This window comes from Rhopalosiphum maidis, chromosome 1, assembly GCF_003676215.2.
Source record: "Rhopalosiphum maidis isolate BTI-1 chromosome 1, ASM367621v3, whole genome shotgun sequence".
NCBI classification, from domain to species: Eukaryota; Metazoa; Arthropoda; class Insecta; order Hemiptera; family Aphididae; genus Rhopalosiphum; species Rhopalosiphum maidis.
This window is the reverse complement of record NC_040877.1, coordinates 29,711,358-29,731,631: the sequence shown is the minus strand read 5'-3', so window position 1 is coordinate 29,731,631 and position 20,274 is coordinate 29,711,358. Positions and strand designations below refer to the sequence as shown.

The 20,274-nt window shown below is 26.9% G+C and overlaps 1 protein-coding gene across 5 annotated transcripts; it reads right to left on the bottom strand.

Annotated features, from left to right (window-relative positions):
- Window positions 1-352: 352 nt before the first annotated feature.
- LOC113551208 lies at window positions 353-19,761 on the bottom strand. Of its 5 annotated transcripts, none has more exons than XM_026953317.1 (38): window positions 19,564-19,761; window positions 17,105-17,250; window positions 16,787-16,990; window positions 16,564-16,704; window positions 16,297-16,495; window positions 16,133-16,237; window positions 15,282-15,418; window positions 14,976-15,211; window positions 14,735-14,891; window positions 14,593-14,679; window positions 14,331-14,519; window positions 13,066-13,240; window positions 12,862-13,003; window positions 10,686-10,812; window positions 10,505-10,623; window positions 10,340-10,427; window positions 10,151-10,276; window positions 9,749-9,890; window positions 8,555-9,359; window positions 8,367-8,491; window positions 8,062-8,301; window positions 7,852-7,993; window positions 7,351-7,426; window positions 7,110-7,245; window positions 6,916-7,034; window positions 6,643-6,831; window positions 5,133-5,302; window positions 4,861-4,969; window positions 4,549-4,800; window positions 4,190-4,453; window positions 3,923-4,102; window positions 3,685-3,843; window positions 3,515-3,623; window positions 3,308-3,453; window positions 2,078-2,228; window positions 1,904-2,004; window positions 1,494-1,725; window positions 353-1,414 (listed from the first exon to the last, which is right to left on the bottom strand). In XM_026953317.1, exons 2-38 carry the CDS (start codon window positions 17,192-17,194, stop codon window positions 1,263-1,265), a joined length of 6,321 nt encoding a protein of 2,106 aa, XP_026809118.1. In that variant the 5' UTR covers window positions 17,195-17,250; window positions 19,564-19,761; the 3' UTR covers window positions 353-1,262. The 5 variants fall into 5 exon arrangements, with proteins under 5 accessions (XP_026809118.1, XP_026809135.1, XP_026809126.1 ...); XM_026953334.1 differs by having other exon boundaries at window positions 4,549-4,782; XM_026953325.1 differs by having other exon boundaries at window positions 5,145-5,302.
- Between the last annotated feature and the right edge of the window lie 513 nt (window positions 19,762-20,274).

The following is a 20,274-nucleotide window of genomic DNA, read 5'->3' as shown; positions in this document are numbered from 1 at the left end:
GGATACTAATGATATTATGCACGTATGTGACGTTTTGTTCAAAGAATTTAAATATAATTATTTTAATCTAGCAAGTAGAAATACACAAATATTGATAAGTAAACCACAATGTACTGTGAAAATATTAAGTGACAAAATATATTTCTATATAACTTAAACTTGATGTAACATCATCATTCAAAGGTAAATGATTCACAGAATTGAAATATGATATGACAATTTATAAACAAATAAAATAAATAAAACCAGAAAAGTTGGGAATAGATTTTTTTATTTCTTCCTTTTTTTTTTTGTATTTATATATATATTTTTTTTATTTCTATTATGAAACAGTTTTAAAAATCGGACTTACATTTCATTTGAAAAAAAAAAAAGTAAAACATTTCATAAATTACATATTTTATAGGATTAGTATGTTCTTTCTGAGTTAACTGTACGATTTTTTTTCTTACAAAATTGAAAATATTTATCATCAAAGATCTATCATTTAAGGGTGGGTGAGGGTAGGGGGGAAATGTATAAAGTAAACAAAGACTTAAAAGTAATAGTTATAAATGAAAATTATAAAAAAATCTAATATTTAAATTGAATAAATTGAATAAATAAAAAATGTAATATTAAATTGTTAACATTCTAATAATAACAAGCATACATTTATATCGGCATTATTTTCGAACACAAGTACTCTATTATTTTCCATTACAATAAAAAAAATTTAATTATTTTGTTCTCGTCCATTCACTGGATGATTATTATAATAATGTATATCAAACCGACAGATTAAAATGTTTTCTTATAAATCGATACTATTAACATTTCAATTACATACATGTTTATATTTTGTACTATTATAAAAAGAAAATGATCAACCCAAATATATAATTGAACATCTACACATTATAAATAGCACAATTTTTTTTTTTTATTATTATTTAGTTGTTAATTATTATAAATATCCATATATTTTAATAATAATGATAAAAAATTGACACAGAAAAAACATGCTTAATACAAATAAAAAGCGTACAAGAATTCTCAAATCACTGTTTGGGATAGATTTCTGACATAAATATTATTATACGATACTTTATTATTATTGATTTTTTTTTTTTTAAATATATAAATATGTAATATAAATTGATACCTAAAGAACACGACTATTATAAATTAGTGTCTTACATAACATAAACAAGTTCATGAAACTTTTATGACACTTAGTCTCTACACGCATATTCATAAAATATTACATTAAAAGATTAACATTATTCATTAGTCGCCAGAGGTTTGTCATCTATACATTCTGTGCTTTGTGGTTTTGAACTACTGTCTATTTTTTCTTCAGCTTTTGAATCAACAATTGCATTAGCATTATCAATTTTATTGGGTATAGGCAAGGGAGGTTCAACAATCAAACCTAGGAAATAAAAGAATTAATATTCATATACAAATAAATAAATTGTTAATTTTTTTAAAATTGAGGTTTAGTTTCATACCTGCATTAGATACATAATAGTTATTAGAGGTTTGGCTTTTGTTCATTAAATGTTGTATTGGTGCACAATTAGGTTGCATTCGCATGTTTTGTGGTGGAGGTGGAATACGCTGTAAATATTGGAAAGTTGATACTGGTCTTTGGATAGGAGTTGGATAAGGAGGTGCGATTTTACCAGCCATCGAACCATTGTTGCTGTTGTTCATGTTCATCCTGGGTTGCTGCATCAAGGGCTAAAATAAGTAAAAGTAGGTGTACTATTAATTTTATAATTACTACACAAAAAACTATGAATAAAAAAAAGAATTAAATTTTGATGTATACTCCATATTTGCTATATAATATTTAGTAATTAACATTAAAGTTGAATAAGACTAAAGACCTGACTGGAATTTAAAAAAAAACACTTACCAACTGATTATTTTGAGTAGCGGATACTTGATAGTTACTATATTTTCCTTGCATAGCCTGCTGATGAGTTTGTTGATTAGAATTCATCAACGTCTTATTAGCTAAAAATTATTTAATATAAGTTAGCAATTCTATACAATTTATTTTTCACTAGAATAAACAAAAATAACTTACTATCAAAATATTGCTGCTGCTGTTGTCTGAATAAGTTAGAAGAATACATGGGATTTCCTAAATCTTGTTGATTTGAAATTCCAGATTTTTGAAGGTCATTAGTACCATTTCCACCAGTCAAATTTCCTTTTATGTATGGTACTTGTCGGTACTAGTTAAATTTAAGTATAAAAAGTTAATTTTACATTTTTATTAAATGATATATAGGTTCATAACAAAGGAAGATGCCAAATCCTGCATATATTGTATTCTTCCTACAAACATATGAAAGGCTATCTTGTCGTATACACTGTACCTGCAGATTGTGGTCTATCTGCGATTACGAGACGCTAATTAAATTACAAGGGCTCTTCTAAGTGATTTATATCTATATAATTGTAATTAATAATAGAATTGTATACACAAACATACTAACTATACAGGTCCCTTATTAAAATTTTATTCAATAAAAGTGACACATTTAATGCATTTCTGAGGGACATAATGGCACAAGTATTTTAATTTAATTTTTTATAAAATTGTATATATATACATACATGAACAATATATTTTTTCTATTTTCATATTTATTATTATTTATGATCATAAAATAAATAATGAACAAGATGATATTAATAATATATATTTATTAACTTTTAATAATTTATAACTTATTTATAAAATTGTTTGTTCATCTATAAAACCACTTTTACATTATCCATTTACTACGATAATATATTGTCTAAAATATAAATATAGTTCTTACTTTATTATATAGTATACTGCAATGTCATATGCTATATGCACAAACTGCAGTCACATTGTTACCAGTAGAGTGCATACGACAAAAAAGCCAATATAACAGTAAATTTGTGTTCATTAGAATCAATTTTATGAATTGAAATAGCAATAACAGCTTTAAAAAATACCCAAAATAAAAGTTTTTAAATTAATGGATCAATTCACTCTAATAATAATATTAAAGATAGCAACATAAAATTGGTTCAATTGAGCAATAACTTAATACATCTTATGTTAATGAGACGGAAGTAATACATCAAATTTAAATTAAAAAAACAACAACAAAATAGATATTTATGTAAAATATTCATGATGCTTTGCTAATTAGTACAATTTTCTATTACTACTATAGATTTAAATTATTACATTAGTTATTATTTATTGTTTTTATACTCTATACCAAAAATATGTAGCAAGTAGCTAATGTTTAATTCCTAACTAGTAATTTACCTGTGACGTATAACTTTGCATGTTTGGCGGTGGTGCATTTTGAGAACCAAAAGCGGCTGGAATTCCAAAAGTATTGCCAGCAGATGCACCAGGAACCACTTGTGGTTGAAATGCAGAAGGAATATAACTGGGATTTGTTGGTCCTGCTAATTAATCAAAAAAACATTTATAAATGAATATTATATTTACAACTGTATTATAACTTACTTGCTGAATTAGTAGAATATAGTGATGAGGAAGTTTGCAATGGTGTTGCTCTGGTATTATTCATGGTATTAAATGGTTGGTTGAATATAGGTTCAAACGGCACCAAAAACTAGAAAACAAAACAATATAAAAAAAACAGAAAACAAAAAAAAATTTTTTAATTATTTTACAGGTGATGGTTGAGGTGTTGTAGCATTATAAGTATTTTTATTTCCAATTGTTCCAATTTGCTGTGAGGACTGTTTTACTTGTGAGGAAGAAGAATTTGTACTGCTTGGTATTAATACTGGGTTTATATTTGTATTTATTTGCTGAGCGTTATTATAAGCCTAAACAGTTAGATACAATTAGATACATATAATATATTTAATGTATTATACCCAAAAATTGTTTTCAATTTTAACATACCGGCCCCATTCTGAAGGGAGATATAGAAGATTGTAATACTTCTGAACCACCTTGACCAGCTGGTGAACCAGCATGAATAAACATTGATGGATTATATTGATTCATATTTTGATTCAAACCATTAGATTGAAGACCATATGCAAATTGACTATACTGAGACCGTGCTGCACCGCTTATAACCTTAAAAAAGATGGTTTAATTTATTTTTGTAAAATAAATAATAATAATATTAATAATTTAATACTTTTAAATATTTAATAAACTTACAGTTTGAGAAGGTTCTAATAATGAATAAACTTGAGGGGCAGAAGGTGATGGTGGTGGCATTGTTGTTGTCGAGTAATGCTGTTGAGCTGAATTAAACAAAATAGTAGATGAAGGAGATTGTCCTGTACCAGCAGAGACAAACTGTTTAGTCATCATTTCTACTCCATTTTTACTATTGGTATTTAATATTAAATGTGTCTGCTGTTGTTTTGCAATATGTGGACCGTACATATCAGGTAATCCATCACTATTTTCCATCATTATCTAAAATATAAAAATAAATAAAATAAATAAAAATATAAAAAATTAATATACAAACATTGTTCTGTAATAAAAAACTAATTGTATTAATTATTTACTTGTAAATTCATGTGTGTTGCTTGTGTTGGTATAGCATTTGGAAGTGGTGTAGTTGAAGTATGTGGTTGAGGTGTTGTAGAGCTGAACACATGTGTACTAGTTGATGACTGTTGCTGTTGTTGTTGCTGCTGCTGTTGTTGCTGTTGTTGTTGTTGCTGTTGCTGTTGCTGCTGTTGCTGCTGCTGCTGCTGCTGTTGTTGTTGTTGTTGACTCAATGGGGGCGATAATGTACCCTGCGGTTGAGGTTTAACCTTAAGAAATATAAAATTGTTATAAATGACATATTACCTCATTGACAGCCAAGTATTTACCTTGCATACGTTTGTGGTAGCAGCATTTGGATCTTGTTTGAGTTGACCAGTAGCAGCCATTGACACTGGAATGTAAGAGCCAGCAACATTTTGTAACTGAGGTGCAGGGCTAAAATTAAAAACATAAAAATGAAGTTGTAATTTAATGATATATCTATACAGAAAAACTTCTCATTTTTTTTTTATGGGGTTATATCATGAAAACATGTTAAAAAGCAATTATAGACGAATTGTAAATCTAAGTGTTAATTACAACAAAAAGTGTCACGTACCAAAGTACATACCTGTACACTTGCTGATTATGAACTCTTTGTTCATCGATAACAGAAATTTCAGATTTATCATGTTGTACACTACTTGCTGTGCTATAAACTGTATTAAAAGCACTATCAGCAATGTTTTGTTGAACTTGTGGATTAGATTCTGGTTTATCATCCCAAACCTAAATAAAAAATATAAAATTTAAAAACTGAATGTTTTAAATACCTATTATAAACAAAAGAAATTAATTAAATATAGCCTCTTTAAAAAATGAACAAAACTTTTATCAATTAATGATTAATATATATATATATATGTATAGCCAACATGAATATGAAAAAAAAAAAAAAAAAACGAAAAGCAATTTATATCATGAATTGTTTAATATTATAGTAAGAATTTCATTTTTCAGTGTTTAGCTTTACACAATTTTAAGTTAATCGAACTTAAAATGAAATATATGTTTTTCGTATTTTAAGTTAAATGGATACTTATACTTTTTGTTTTATAACCAGAAAGATAATATACTTAAAAACAAAGTTAATAGGTACTTAATAATATTCTCTAAATAAAATAATTACAAGAATGTAAGTTGCCACTTTATATCTAGATAATTGGGGATTATCTAACAAACTATTAGCATCGGCAATTGCAAAAAATAATAAAATTATCACATCTTGGTAAAGGTATTTTGGATAGATCTATGTTTCCAAATTAAACACAAAATATACTTAAGAGGACACCATACCTGCATGTGTAGTCTGTCTTACATACATTATAGACAATATTCATTCAGCAACTTATTTTGTGATTTTAGATTTAATATTAGAGTAAATTTACCTATTATCAAATTTTAAGGTAAGAATATTATCTAAAAAAATGACATAGTTGTAATATCTTAACTCACTTTAAAATGATAATATCAATAAAAGCATACGTCATTTTTTAGATAATGTTCTTACCTTTAAATTTAATAATAGGTAAATTTACTCCAATATTAAAGTTAACATCACAAAATATTTTCTGTTGAACACAAATTTGTTATGATGTACATTAGTAAGACAGAGAAAACACATGCGGGGGTTATGGAGTCCTCTTAAAGAAGTTAACAATGAATCTAAGAATTATTAATGTAATGTATTTATCATGTTTATATTGTAGTATATTCATATTTAATATGTAAAAATTTATCTTTGATTAAAAAAAATAGTTATAAAAACAAATATTCTTACTTTAGGTGACAACCCTCTTATATAGCACCAAAAAGTAAAACATAACGTTGATATTAAAAACTATAGGATAATTTATTATAATAACCTATACTAAAATATTAATTTACAAGTTATCAATAAGTTTAATCAAGACAATATAAAAAAAAAATAAATAAACTACACACAAAAAAATAAATATATATATTAGTATATTTATATTTTGATATAAACTATTACAATTGTGTATTTAATAAGAAATAATAAATGTTTGTTAATAAAAGAATCATGTATCTTATTATTATATAAGTACCTTTTTAGTGCCAGCTATCATGGTTTTTAAGTCACTTGCTGCTAATGATGATGGTCCAGTATGCATTGATCTAGTATGGGCTGCCATGGCCATAACATCTTTGTTTTCTGCAGATAAATGACCACCACTTTGAGTAAAATCAGACTCAAAATCGCCAAATCCAAGATTCAACTCAGAGCTTTCATCATTCTAGTATAAAATAAATATATCAATAAAATATAATTTTTATTATTTCTTCCAAATCACTATCAATTAATGACCATTTTAACATACTTGAAAGTTCATTGACATCTGTACGGCATCATTTAATTTAGATTCTTTAATATCAGAATTTGAAGATTTGAATGCTCTAAAACAAGTTTCTTGAGTGTCTTCATTAAAATTACAATTATCTAAAAACAATTTATTTCAATAAAAATTTTATTTTGAAAATTTATTCTATTCTGATAAATGTAATCTTTTATTACCTTTTTCATTGCGCTGCTTAATATTGGAATTATATTTATTTTTAGATTCTCCACATGGTTTTGATTTGTATGTAGTATTTTCAAATATAATTGTTTCCATTCGTTGCGATGAATCAAGAATACCATTCTCCATAACCTTTTATAAATAATAAAGATAAGATAAATATTCAATTACTCAAAACAAAAAATCACTCTTTATGAATAAAATTGTATTTTTTTATATAGATATACTTATACGTACATTAGGTGATGCTTTTTCTTTATTAGAAGGTAACCTTTGGGAAGTCTGTCCAGGAATTTCTTTAATTTCTGTTAAACTGTAAGGAGATTAAATTAAGTGCTCATCAGTAATAATTATGAATATATTATTACATTTTATATATAAAAATTATTTTTAATGCAAACATTTATCTATTGTATAAATTATTTTATTCGTTTACAAAATGTATGATGTAGGGCATTACAATATAAAATTAAATCATAGTAAATAAACAAATATATGCTTTATCCATATCAAAAAATATATATACTGATATTAAGATTAACTGTGATCACAATCAATTTAATTTGGTAAACAGCAAAAATAATTTCATAAGAAAATTAAATATTATATTATATTTTACATAAAAAATAATGCATTATTAACTTAGAAATTATGTTAAAAATATGGGTTCTTTTAAATATAAGTATATGAAATTAAAAATGAATATCTCATAATAATATAATTAATATGTTATAGTACCTATTAGGCCGGTTGTTAGACTGTGGAGCAATTGGTTTATTTACATTAGGTGATTGTGCTCGGAGAGCATGAGTTATTGGTTTGTCCCAAGCGTTGGTTTGTGGAGGTGGTGGAGGATTATTACTAACCATTACTACCGTATCTAAAAAAAAATAATCCATTTTAATTCATATTAATATATTTGAAGTTATGATATGTATTTTATCAAACCTTTAATAATAGGAACGTTTGAGTCATCTTGACCAATTTGTGGCTGACTCTTTTGTCGTTCATATCTTTGATTAGTTTGACCAGGCTTAGCTGCATTGTTATTTTGATTAGCCCGAGATGTTGGTTTAGATGAATCTTTACGATTACTCTGATTAGTTAATCGTTGAGGTTTTTGTTGTGAATCACTCATCTTTCTCTGGTCATCTTTTTTAATAGCCCTTCCATCCTGAGAAGTACTTCCTAAAATATTTATTATTATACATATTTTTTCATTTTGTTAATACTGAATATTATATAAGATTTACCACTATAACTACTCTTTGGCTCATTATTAATAGATGTAGTAGAAGTTAACTTTTGATTAGATTTTTCAGTATTACTGAGTTCTTTAGATTGGTCCTTCTTGTCATAACTAGATCTTTTGTCACCCCTAATAAAAAATGATAATAATTAAAATAATTGAAAATTAATTATAATAACAGTTTTAATTTACCTCGAAGACGCTAAATATGTACGACTGCTTAGTCTCCGATTACTATTTTTTTGTTGAGCTTCATAATCACTAGGTTCACTAACTGAATCCCAATGATCATCTTGTTTTTGACTATTGAGAGGTCGATTACTTTGTCTAGAACCAAATCGACTTTCACCACTTCTACGGTTAGTATCTCCAGATGATGAAAATGTATCTATTTTAGACTGTGTTTTAGAAGACGAATTTTTACTTCTTATGGAACCAGAATTTGTATTTAATTTATTGTTTTTCTCAACACTTTCATCGATACTATTTTTTTGACTGTTACGTCCATTTAATGTGCATGATTCTAAACGTACTCTTGCCCTCTGCTCAGATCTTTGACCATATCCACGTAATGATGATTTATCGGAATAACGATCATTTTGTCTAACACTTCCTCTATTTCTATCATCATTTCTATTTCTATCATCTCCACGATTTCTGTCATCATTTCTATTTCGGTTTTCGCCTCGGTTCCTGTCTTCTCCACGGTTCCTGTCTTCTCCACGGTTCCTGTCATCTCCACGGTTCCTGTCATCTCCACGATTCCTGTCATCACCTCGATTTCGGTCATCACGTCGAGGAGGACCTCTTGATCGTTGACCATCTTCATAAGACTCCGGCCAAGCATTTTTTCTATTTGACCCAGACCTGGAAACTGTTCGATAATTGATACTCTGATGATATGATGAACGTGATCCAACATAGCGGTCAGATCTCATCCCTTTTTGATGAGATAATGTAGAAGTACCAGAATTGTTTTCTAAAGATGATTTTGGTTCTAGAAATATTTTTACTTAATTAGTTGTTTCTATTTTTGCAGATTTCTACTTCCTCCAAGTAACAGGAGCACCTTCATCGTTTCCAACCCCCCTTCCAAAATTGATGTCGATTAATATAAGATATAACCAAATCATAAATAATAATCTAAATGTTCTGGATTTGATAAGCCCATACCTATCCTATACTTAAATTAAGTTGGCAATTTCAAATTTAATAAGAATATTAATTCTATTATGCAGCTAAATAGAAAACAATTGCATCACCAGTTGGTTATTTGAAACTTTTATCAATTAATTCCAAGAATAACTTCTGCGCTCCTGTTTCTTGATAATAACTAAAAAAAAAAGTTCAAAAATAAAACCTATAATTCATTTATAATGTAAATACCTGATAATTTATCGTCATCATTTTTTTGACCACTTTTACCACTTTTAGTTTCCTGTTCAAGTTTTTGATCTTGTAACATTTTATTTTTATTAGTTGGTGCTAAATCCCAAACAGATTTATCTTTGGTAGATAAATCGTCACCCTAAAATAATGTTCAATAATATATATTATTATAGAATGATTAGAACTGCGGATAAAATAATAATAATAATAAAAAAATCATATCAGCAATTTATTTTTAATTAAATTTCACTCATACTTATTAATAACATAAATAATTGTATAAATTACCAAAAGTATGATTGAAATAGTATTCATATAAAAAGCAAATTGCATATATTAATGTTTTGAGTATCTTAAATTTTATGTTTTTATAGTAAAAGAATATAATCATGCCCTTACTTCATTTTTCTTTGTGTCTTTTCTTTCACTTTTCACTAATTGATTTAAATTCCGTTTAGGTTCAGTGGTCAATTCACATGCTTCAAGTTTTTCTTGAGTTATTGGGCCGGGTATATATTTTTTACCCTAAAATAAAATTAGTTGTGGGTTTTAATAATATAATTACAATTAGCTTTTGAATATACATACATATTGACCAGATGAATTCATTTCATCTTTATAGAAATCTTTACCAACAGAATTTTGTCTCCAATGATAAGTTTCATCATCACCTTGCCTATAAAATACCAATTGTCAATTAAAACACATACAATTACCAATATCAAACAATAAGACTTGTAATTAATAACTTACACATTATCTTTTTCAATTTCTTCTGGGTTTTCTAAGGAATCTCGAGAATGATATTTTGAAACTTTTTTATCAGCATCATAATTGTCATCAACTGATTTCTTTGTATTACCACCTGAATCCTATTATAAATATGGTTTAATATATTAAATAAATAAGTATAAAGAAAAATGAAAATACTAACATTTCTTTTGAAATCACGTTTGTGATCATAATTTTTTCTATTGTCATCAACTCTAACTGTATAATCATTGTGTACATATTTATCATTTTTATCTTTTGAATCTGAACGAACCTTTTCTCTTCTGTACCTGTTTCCAAAGTTAAAATCAACTAGATTATTTTTTTTTACATAAACAGTTGTTTTTAAAAATATATATTGTACAGCTGTTACTTTTTTTAATTTTCATTAATGTTTTATAATTAACCATGAGTAATATCACCACATTCCTTTGTACAAGAAATTTACTCATTATACTTGGTGATTCTTTTATTGAACACTCATTTTAAAATTCATTAATTTTTTGAATGATAACAAACAAAAGTATTTTGATACATAAAAATCGAAATTTGAATGAAAAATTTTAGAGTTACAAGTACAATAGAGCGTTGTTTACCCACACTAATTGGGACCAAAGGGTGAGCAGTTAATCAAATAAGCATTAAAATAAATTTAAAAACTAATTTACTGTGTGATTAACATACCTATAATATGATACATTTGAGTGAACTGTAGTAAATAATAAAATAATTTTGCATATATGCACGATAAAAAGAACATAACAAATGATAAAAACTAAATATAATTAAACAACATAGATTTGTAAAAAAGTTTTGTAGTGAGGTTAATTGAAACTTTTTGAATCAAAATGTATGGCCTATTATTCTATCACTCCATTCCACTAACCTAAACATTACATATTATAAATTATTCGTCTGAATTTGAATTTTTATGTATAAAAATGTATACTGCAAAGTATGTTGAGATTAAAGAAAATTAAAAAATTATAGCAATAAAAAATATTGTTTTTTTTAACTATAAATTATTTAAAAAAATTAAGGTTTTGAATTAATGAGTGTCATTTAATAAAATTATTATTTATTCTATAACTTAAATTATTTTGTATAATTATACTATCAGTTCAAATTTTTTAATTATTCATCAGTTTTTCTAAATTTTAAATAATAATTCATAAAAATCAGTTAATATAAAATATACAGTAAAAAATAAGTTTATCTGTAACTTATGAATTTGTATATAATTTATTGAAAAAATGAACAAATCTATGTGAGTAGACAAGAATAATTTCTTACAACTAAGCGTGTTATACTTTGACTTGAACTAAGAACAATTATAAATATTATTTTTTAAATGTAAATGATGATAAAATGACTAACAAATAAAATCAAAATAACAATTATTAAAAACTGTTTCAAAATATGAAATTACTATTAAAATTCCTAAGATACACTCCACTTGTTTGAAAAATACTAGAGCCAAGTTAAAAACCTACCAACAATTATATAACAATAATTGTTCATTATTTTACATTCTGACCTCAGCAATGAAATATATTAGTTTTACTATTTTTTTTTTAATCTACTCATCTGTTTGGCAATTAATTTCTATAAAAAAAAATAAAATTTAAATTTAAAATATTTAGACTAGTTTAAATTTATCTATAGGATAAACTTATTTTAACTAATCTACAATATGTAGGCATAGAGTTTTGATAAAGAGATTTTAAGTTTATAAATATAATAATAATAATAATAACTAGTAATTTCATATGAAATATTATTATAATTGTTTTTGGCAAAAAATAATTCAACCTACATTTTTATTAACATCAATATTAATATATAATAAAATATCTTTCTAGGCATAAGGACATCAGCCAGGTTTTGCCACAAGGAATATACACTTTAAATAAACCTGGAACAATAGGGGTATTAGTAATGCTATGGAGAAGTTTGTAATTTGAGGTGCAGACATTCAAAAAATACCTATCTATCAATCATAGATCAGATATTCATATTACAACAGTTTCTCCAAAAGATATGGGAATAATGACTAAAAAGTACATATACTATTGATTTTAAAAAGGCATAATATACATAGAAAGTCGTAATTAAATATACTTAAAAAAAATGTGCATACTACAAAAATTAGTCAATATAATAAAAACAAGTATTTTGCACAAATAAATGAAAATGTCAGAAAAAAAAATCAATACAATAGGCCGAGTGAAGCTATACATTAGAAATTCAACACATATAATGTAGTAACTATTAAGTGTAAGTAACACGGCCAAATTTAAATAATAAATTATTCTATCCATATCCAAAATAAAACATACCTATCAAATTCTGATCGCTTATCCCGTTTCAAACTTGAGGATTTATTTGTATGATCATCTTCAACCCACGAATCACTTCTATACTCGGAATATCCACTACTACTCATATCACTATCAGTACGACAAAGTGTATTTGTACCTTCTAAAAATTAATACACAAACTATTAAATAGGAAACTTCAAAACTAAAACAATATAAATTTACTTGTAGAAGAAACATTTTGAGCTTTAATACTGGCGTCATTGTTTTGTTCAAATTGTTTTTGCAGTCTTGAAGGTAAATATTTACTATTAATTTCTTTATTGTCATTGCTTTCATCATATTTATCTTTTGATAAATCTGATCGGAATTTTGGGGCATCATCTATGAACTCTTTATCCTGCAAAAAAAACATAAAACCACCATTAATAAATAAAAATAATATTATCTAATAAATTATATGCAAGTTTATTCTTGATAATAAAATATTAACAGTATAATAATTATACATGATATAACAACTTATATAACAGGGTAACCCAATGTTTATAAGGGACAGAAATAAAATTTTCATACAATTATAGATTTTTAATTAAATCAATTCATTTTGTTGTTATAAAAATATATGATTTAATTTTAATTTTTTATACATTAAATTCCAAATTTATTACATTAGAAAATTTAAAGTTACAATTTTATTTTAAACCAAATAATAGTTCAAATAAACATTATATTGTATAAAAAAAATATTAAAATTAAAATATCAAGTTTTAAATTAATAAAAATCATAATCATATTATACATAAGTACTTTGTTTAAGTTAAGAAACACAGTCGGTGGCCAAATTAATGTGTAGGGGCGTATGCTTAACTATACTATAAATTATGGATTCGATGAAGAGAACAGGTGACAAAAGCTAGCCAACTGTTTTTTCTATATTGAATCGACTATAGGAAGCTTTATGGATACGGATAATTCCATATTGTATTCTATAGTTCTATACGTTCAATTTAAATATATATATATATATATATTTTATACCAAATTATGTTTGATAGCTTATACATTTACATGTTTAAAATTAGGACTATATAAAATAAAATAAATAAATATAATAACTCAATAGATAAATAAAAAAATAGCAAAATCTTTTGAGTATTTTTATTTTACAAGGACATAATAACGTTTATTTCTATACTTTTGTTGTAAATTAAAAATGACCCGAATTGAAATATAATTGATGATATTAGCTATTATTTATTTGTGTTTTGTTTTAATGATCCTCAATAATTATGATCCTACAGTAAATAAAATAAGGATAGACAAGTTAAAGCGCTTTTACAAAGTCGTCAACCTATATTTTAAACAATGATGATTCTATAAATTGGGAAGAACCCTCATGAGTTATAACTGGTTGGTTTGCAGAAACCAATTTTATCAAGTTAATTAAGATAAAAATTTTACAGTAATTTATAAATTAAAATGTTTACTTTGTTATCTTTATTTTCTCCATCCATTTTTTTTATTTTAGTTGCTTCTAGTTGTTGTTGCATTTCATAACGTTTCATCTCTTCTAATTTTCTATCTTTTGCACGTTGTAAAACAGTGTTTAGTTCTTCATTTACACGTGCTCTTCCTAAAACTTCATCATCAAAATCATCTTCTATTTGACGTTCTTCCTAAAAATTGTATATTAAGTTTTTTGATTAATAACACATTTTTATACTATTATAAGGAAAAACAAAATCTAACTTGATGAGATGACGGTGGTCTATAATATTGCATATAATCTGATTTATAAGGTATTCCATTGATATTCATTTGCATGAACATGCCCTCCTTAAAACACAAATCAAAATTAAAACAGATAAAGGTACCAATTGTCATTTTTTACCTTTAAATTTTGAACCAAACTCGGATCACAATTAGCAACTTTGTTATTAAAATAACCTTTAACATTATCGGATCTATTTCTGATATCTCCATTTAATGACTGTTTATTTAATTTTTCATTAGATTGATCCTCATCATCACTAAAGTCCAATTTTTTACTAATAAACAAAAAAAAAGTTGGTATTTAATAAAGTAATATAAAAGTATAAACCTGCAATTTAAGGAAAAAATAAAATAATTACTTGTAATCAATTTCTCCTTGTATAGACCACCCAGTTTCTTTGGAGAGTTCGTTCATTCTTTTTAAATCCTCTTCACGAATGATTGGTGGGGGTATAAGTTCCTTAATATCTGCCGTAGGTTTACTTAAACCACCGTCAGTGGTCGATGAAGATGAAATATGATGAAACATTTTTTCTGATGGATAATTAGGTTGTTTGGTATGATATATAACATTATCAGATTGATTTGGAACCATCTATAATTTTGTTAGCACATATTTATAAATAAATATTATATTTCCTATTAAAATTAATTTAAATACTTACAAAGTTAGGCAACATATTCCTCATAACTGGATTTTTAGTCATGTTATATTGCATTTGATAAGGATTTAGGCCGGCCGGGGCCCCTGCCACCCCATTTTGGACCGAATTGCTCCGTACGCCATTCACATTTTCTGTCCCTAGAACAAATGTTAATTTCTTATTTTGTAATCATTAGTTACACTTATAAAAAAGTTTTTTAGGTTTGACAATTTAATCTATAAACCAATGATTACTCAATTATTTTGTGAAACATTTACTGTATAACACCGAATAAATAAAGCACATATATTTAAAAATTTATAATTAATTTTATAAATTGTTCAATTTAAAAGAAATATCGATACTAATGATATGCCTTCTTAATATTGTATTTAAATACATTTAAATATTTCTTGAATACTATACACTACTGACAAATTATGTAATTAAGCTTGTTATTATGCATTTTATAAATCCGATTATCAGTGATTACACAATATATAAGCAATAACATAACATAACTTTTAATAATATGTTTGATCATTTTTATGACAGAGGTAAAAATTACAGTTTTATTTAATTTTAATTAAGCTCAATTAAATGTTTTAGGATACCACAAGCACAATCTAATAATTATTAATTACATTATATGCAACATTTAAAATATTATTAGTCACTACATATTTGATAGAACATCTATGATTATATTAACTATAGAAATCTTAAGAGCAATTTCCTCATTCTATTTCCAGAGATAAATCAAAGATACTAGCAAGAAAAATATATCTAAGGTCATATAAACCTCATGGCCATATTCTAATAACAATTAATATAGTGAAAATACGAATAACTAAAAATACTTAATTAAATACCGGAAGATGTTTGAGAATGATGAGGTTGACCTGAAACTCCAGTCACACTTCCGGCGCCTTGAGGCATTTGGGGTCGACTGCCACCTTGCATCCAACTTGTTTCGGCTAAAATAATAATATTAATTTATAATGTGTAAAATATATAATTATATATTCTTTTTTACTTTGAGGACGAAGAGAAGGTCTCTGTTCTGTGTTGGCCTGTATAGGTACATTTGTATTGATTACATTTTTGTGTTCTCCACTTGAAGTAAGACTTGGAAATTCTTGTTGGAATTGCATTGTACGATGTGCTAAATATGGAGGAGCAACAGGAACATCCACAATTTTTTTTGCCCATGTTTTGCCGTCGGCATGAGAAGGCTAATAATAAAGTAATACAAATATTTAACTAGGTTTAGCTCTATGAATTTATTAATAAAAGGACATACTCTTGTAGTTGTGGTGGTGGTAGTCACTTGTACGGAAGTAGGATGGGATGAAGCATGTTGTTGTCCCTGTACAGGCCCACTTTGGGACAGTTGAGATGTCGTTGTGACAATAGATGTTGGCGGAACTTCTTTGCCCGCAGCCTAAAATGTTATTTGTAATAAACATATAGATGTACTTGCAAAAATATTTTTATGATGGTGAATTCTGAATTTGAAAACTCACCACAAGTGATTTCTCTATGACTGGTTTGTTCCATCCTCCACCACCAATAGGGACTAGATTGATTGTAGACTCATGGCTAGATTCGGACTTCTCACTTGGTAAATTAACAGGGTTACGAACACTGCGGATAACTTTTCCAATAGATTGCAATCCATTTTTACGAGGAGCTATGCTTTTATGTTGATTACTTTCCGTCGACTCACCCTAAAATGAAAATACATGTTAATTCATCATTTCATAGACCTAATAAAATTATGATTATTTCAACTGCTTAAGTTAGTTGTCGAATAAAAAAAATGATAAATATTTTTCTCTTACTTTATATAAACAATTTATTTTCAATGATTGAAATGAATTCTTTCCTTTGCTTTTCTCCCCCTTCAAACTGACCCCTGGCAATGTAGACATACTGTCTGCAAGGCACCATTTAGATTATACACTTGCCCGTAGAACGTACCTTTGATCTAAAAAACAAAAATAATTATTATTATATTATTAAATAAATTCTAATATAACAGAATCTTTTTAGAATATATAGTATAAATACATATATATTAGTTTAGGGGTCAACCTATTACATGTACATCAGTGTTCTTAATTAAAACTGTCTTAGAGTCAATACACTTATGATACATAAGTTAAATTAAATATTTAAATATCCATAGTATTTTTATGGGCCATTAAAATGTAGTAATTATTAGTAGAAGTATCGTTGATTATATGCAAATACTGTAAAATAATATTTATATATTATATTAATTATAATTTTATAATAATTACAAAATAATTCAAGTATACCAAATATGCAGATATTTAAGAAAACATTGAATCCGTATATAGATTAATGTTTTAATAATTAATGTGCATAACCTTCATTTCAACCCCTCATAAAAATTAAAAATACACAATACCTATAAACTATAATAAACCCATTGTCTTATTAGGTACAATTAAATTTAAAATAAATACTTGGACCTATTTTATTTTTCATACCTTCAGATGATATATTCAATCTTTATAGTGAGCTATTTAGGTATTTTTTTAGAGCATTATTAAAATTAAGTTACTTTTATTAAACAAAACAATAGGTTTATCTAAGTATTTTTTTTTTAAATTATACTACCCACTAATATATACGATGAAAGTTTGAAAAATATTATTTTCTTATTAATCATTAAAATTACCATGATTTTAAAACATATATTTTTAAAAATAATGTGTATCTTGAAAAAAAAATGATAGCTTATAACCTGACTAACCTTCATGTTCATTTAATATCAAAGAATCAACACTCGATAAAATTCATATGAGCACAAAAACAACAGTAAATGAAAGGAGTTTCTAAGTCAGTGATGCATTGGTACAGCAAGGAAAATTTTTTTAAATAAACCTAATTAAATATACAACTTTCATAATTTGACACATAGAATTATAAATAATATTCTCCTTGTTTGTTGTATATTATTGATAAACGTTATCTACACATGAATGACACCTCTTTAAATTTAAATTATATAGCAAAGGTAACTTCGATATTAAATGTATTCTCACTAAACCAGCCAATTCAACAATTTACATGTGTATTTATAAATTTAAGAAGTTTTTATCTTCAAGTTATGTAGAATACATTAAAGAAATTCTAAATTGTACCTAATAAATTTTTATGAAGTATTTCCAATTAAGTGAAATATTTCCAATTGGAAAAATACATTACACAATTTAAAAATACAATTAGCAAATACTTTATCCTACCTAATTATAATCTCTATCCATTGGTATTAAAAAATTTAAGATAATAAGCAATTACATTTCAGAACCAAGCTAAATATAATTTTGTCTATATATGTTAATTTATTGTTTAATATAATTCTTTTTTGTTTCTGAACACTACTGAATTTACTGTATTAAGACACTAAATGTTGTTATATCAAAGGTATGATATGAACCTACATACTTAGATTTTAAATTATTTAACCAAAATTGATAAAAAATTAAAAAACATGGACATAATGAGTAAATTATAAAAATCTTAATGGATAAAAGTAAATAAAAAATAAACTTTGATAAAATAATGTGAAATGGGATAAACAGTATTATCAAAAGGACTATAGGATTAGGATAATGTTTAATTGATAGGTAGTCCTATGAAGATCTCATCAACTAGATTTGTTATATAATTTTGTTGTGTATATCGATTGTAATAATAGCCACAAAAATAAGAAAAGATGATAAGCAACAGAGTTAACATCGAACAAATTACACAGCACAACAGTTTTCTAACCACCAAAACAATAAAAGATATACCTATTTAGTGACTCGGCTACCTCAGTCTATACGTCAAACCAACAAGGGTACACTTGTAGTCCTGCCTGACAAATATTTACTCGTCAAGAGTCACAGCGTACACAGAGTTGTCTTCAAACAATCCAAAATTTGTAGTTATACCCCGAGATCATAAAAATCGACACACACGTTAAAATCACAATAGATTCAGCCAGGGGTGATTTGTGTGGCAGGTGGGCGCTTTTTTGAGAACAGGCCACTCGACGGTCAACATCGTGACCTATGAGACTTGCTGCTTTTGGGTGACACAACAACGATGTATCAGGTTGATGACAAGAGCCTGGTCATAACTTTAATATACCTAACGTTACGCAACGGCGGCAGCAACATCGACATCATCCGCCATTGCTGCTGCTGTCGCCGCCGCTACCATTACCGTAGCCTAAAGCAAAAGCAAACGCGCGCGCCGACAAAGACAATGATGGAGTACTCACATAGGTCCGTCCAAATGGGTGCACGCGTGACAATTGAATTATATCACCCGAAAAAAGTGATCAGTGCGCGTCTAACTGTTACGAACTCGGAAAAACTAACGCGACGCGAAAAATTGAAGCGGAAGGATCGTCGATTTTTTATCAGACATAACGTAGAAAACACAAAATGGCGTCGTCTTTGGTATTGAAACCTTCATTAGTTCATTCAACACATTTTTGCGTTGTGCCGCTCGCCCGCCACGCCTACAATCTCGATCAGTCAGCCACGCACCAGTGCTGGCGTGGCTGGGGATTTCGGTTGGGAATTCTCATGTTGCCGATGCTGCCGCCCGGTATTATTATTATTATTTATTATTGTTGTTATTATTTTCGTCTTGTATTTTTTTTCATAATTTCTGTCCGACTATTCATTCGTACGCATTTAAGCATTTCGTCTCCGTTTATATTTTTCACGATAATAATTGACGGCTGCCTACACAACAAAAAGTTAGTTTTCAGACGTAATACATGCTGTCTTATCGTCTTATCGTCGTACAACGGCGGTATGTGCACCGTGCACTTATCTCTTCCTCTCTCCATCCCCACCAATCACATCTAACCCAAGCCACCTTGCCGTCGTCGTCGTCTTTGTCTGGAATACTTTGTTTGTCCGTTGTCTACTGTCTCGTGTCTACACTTCTACGTCTACAGTAACATTTTTAAATGTTATAC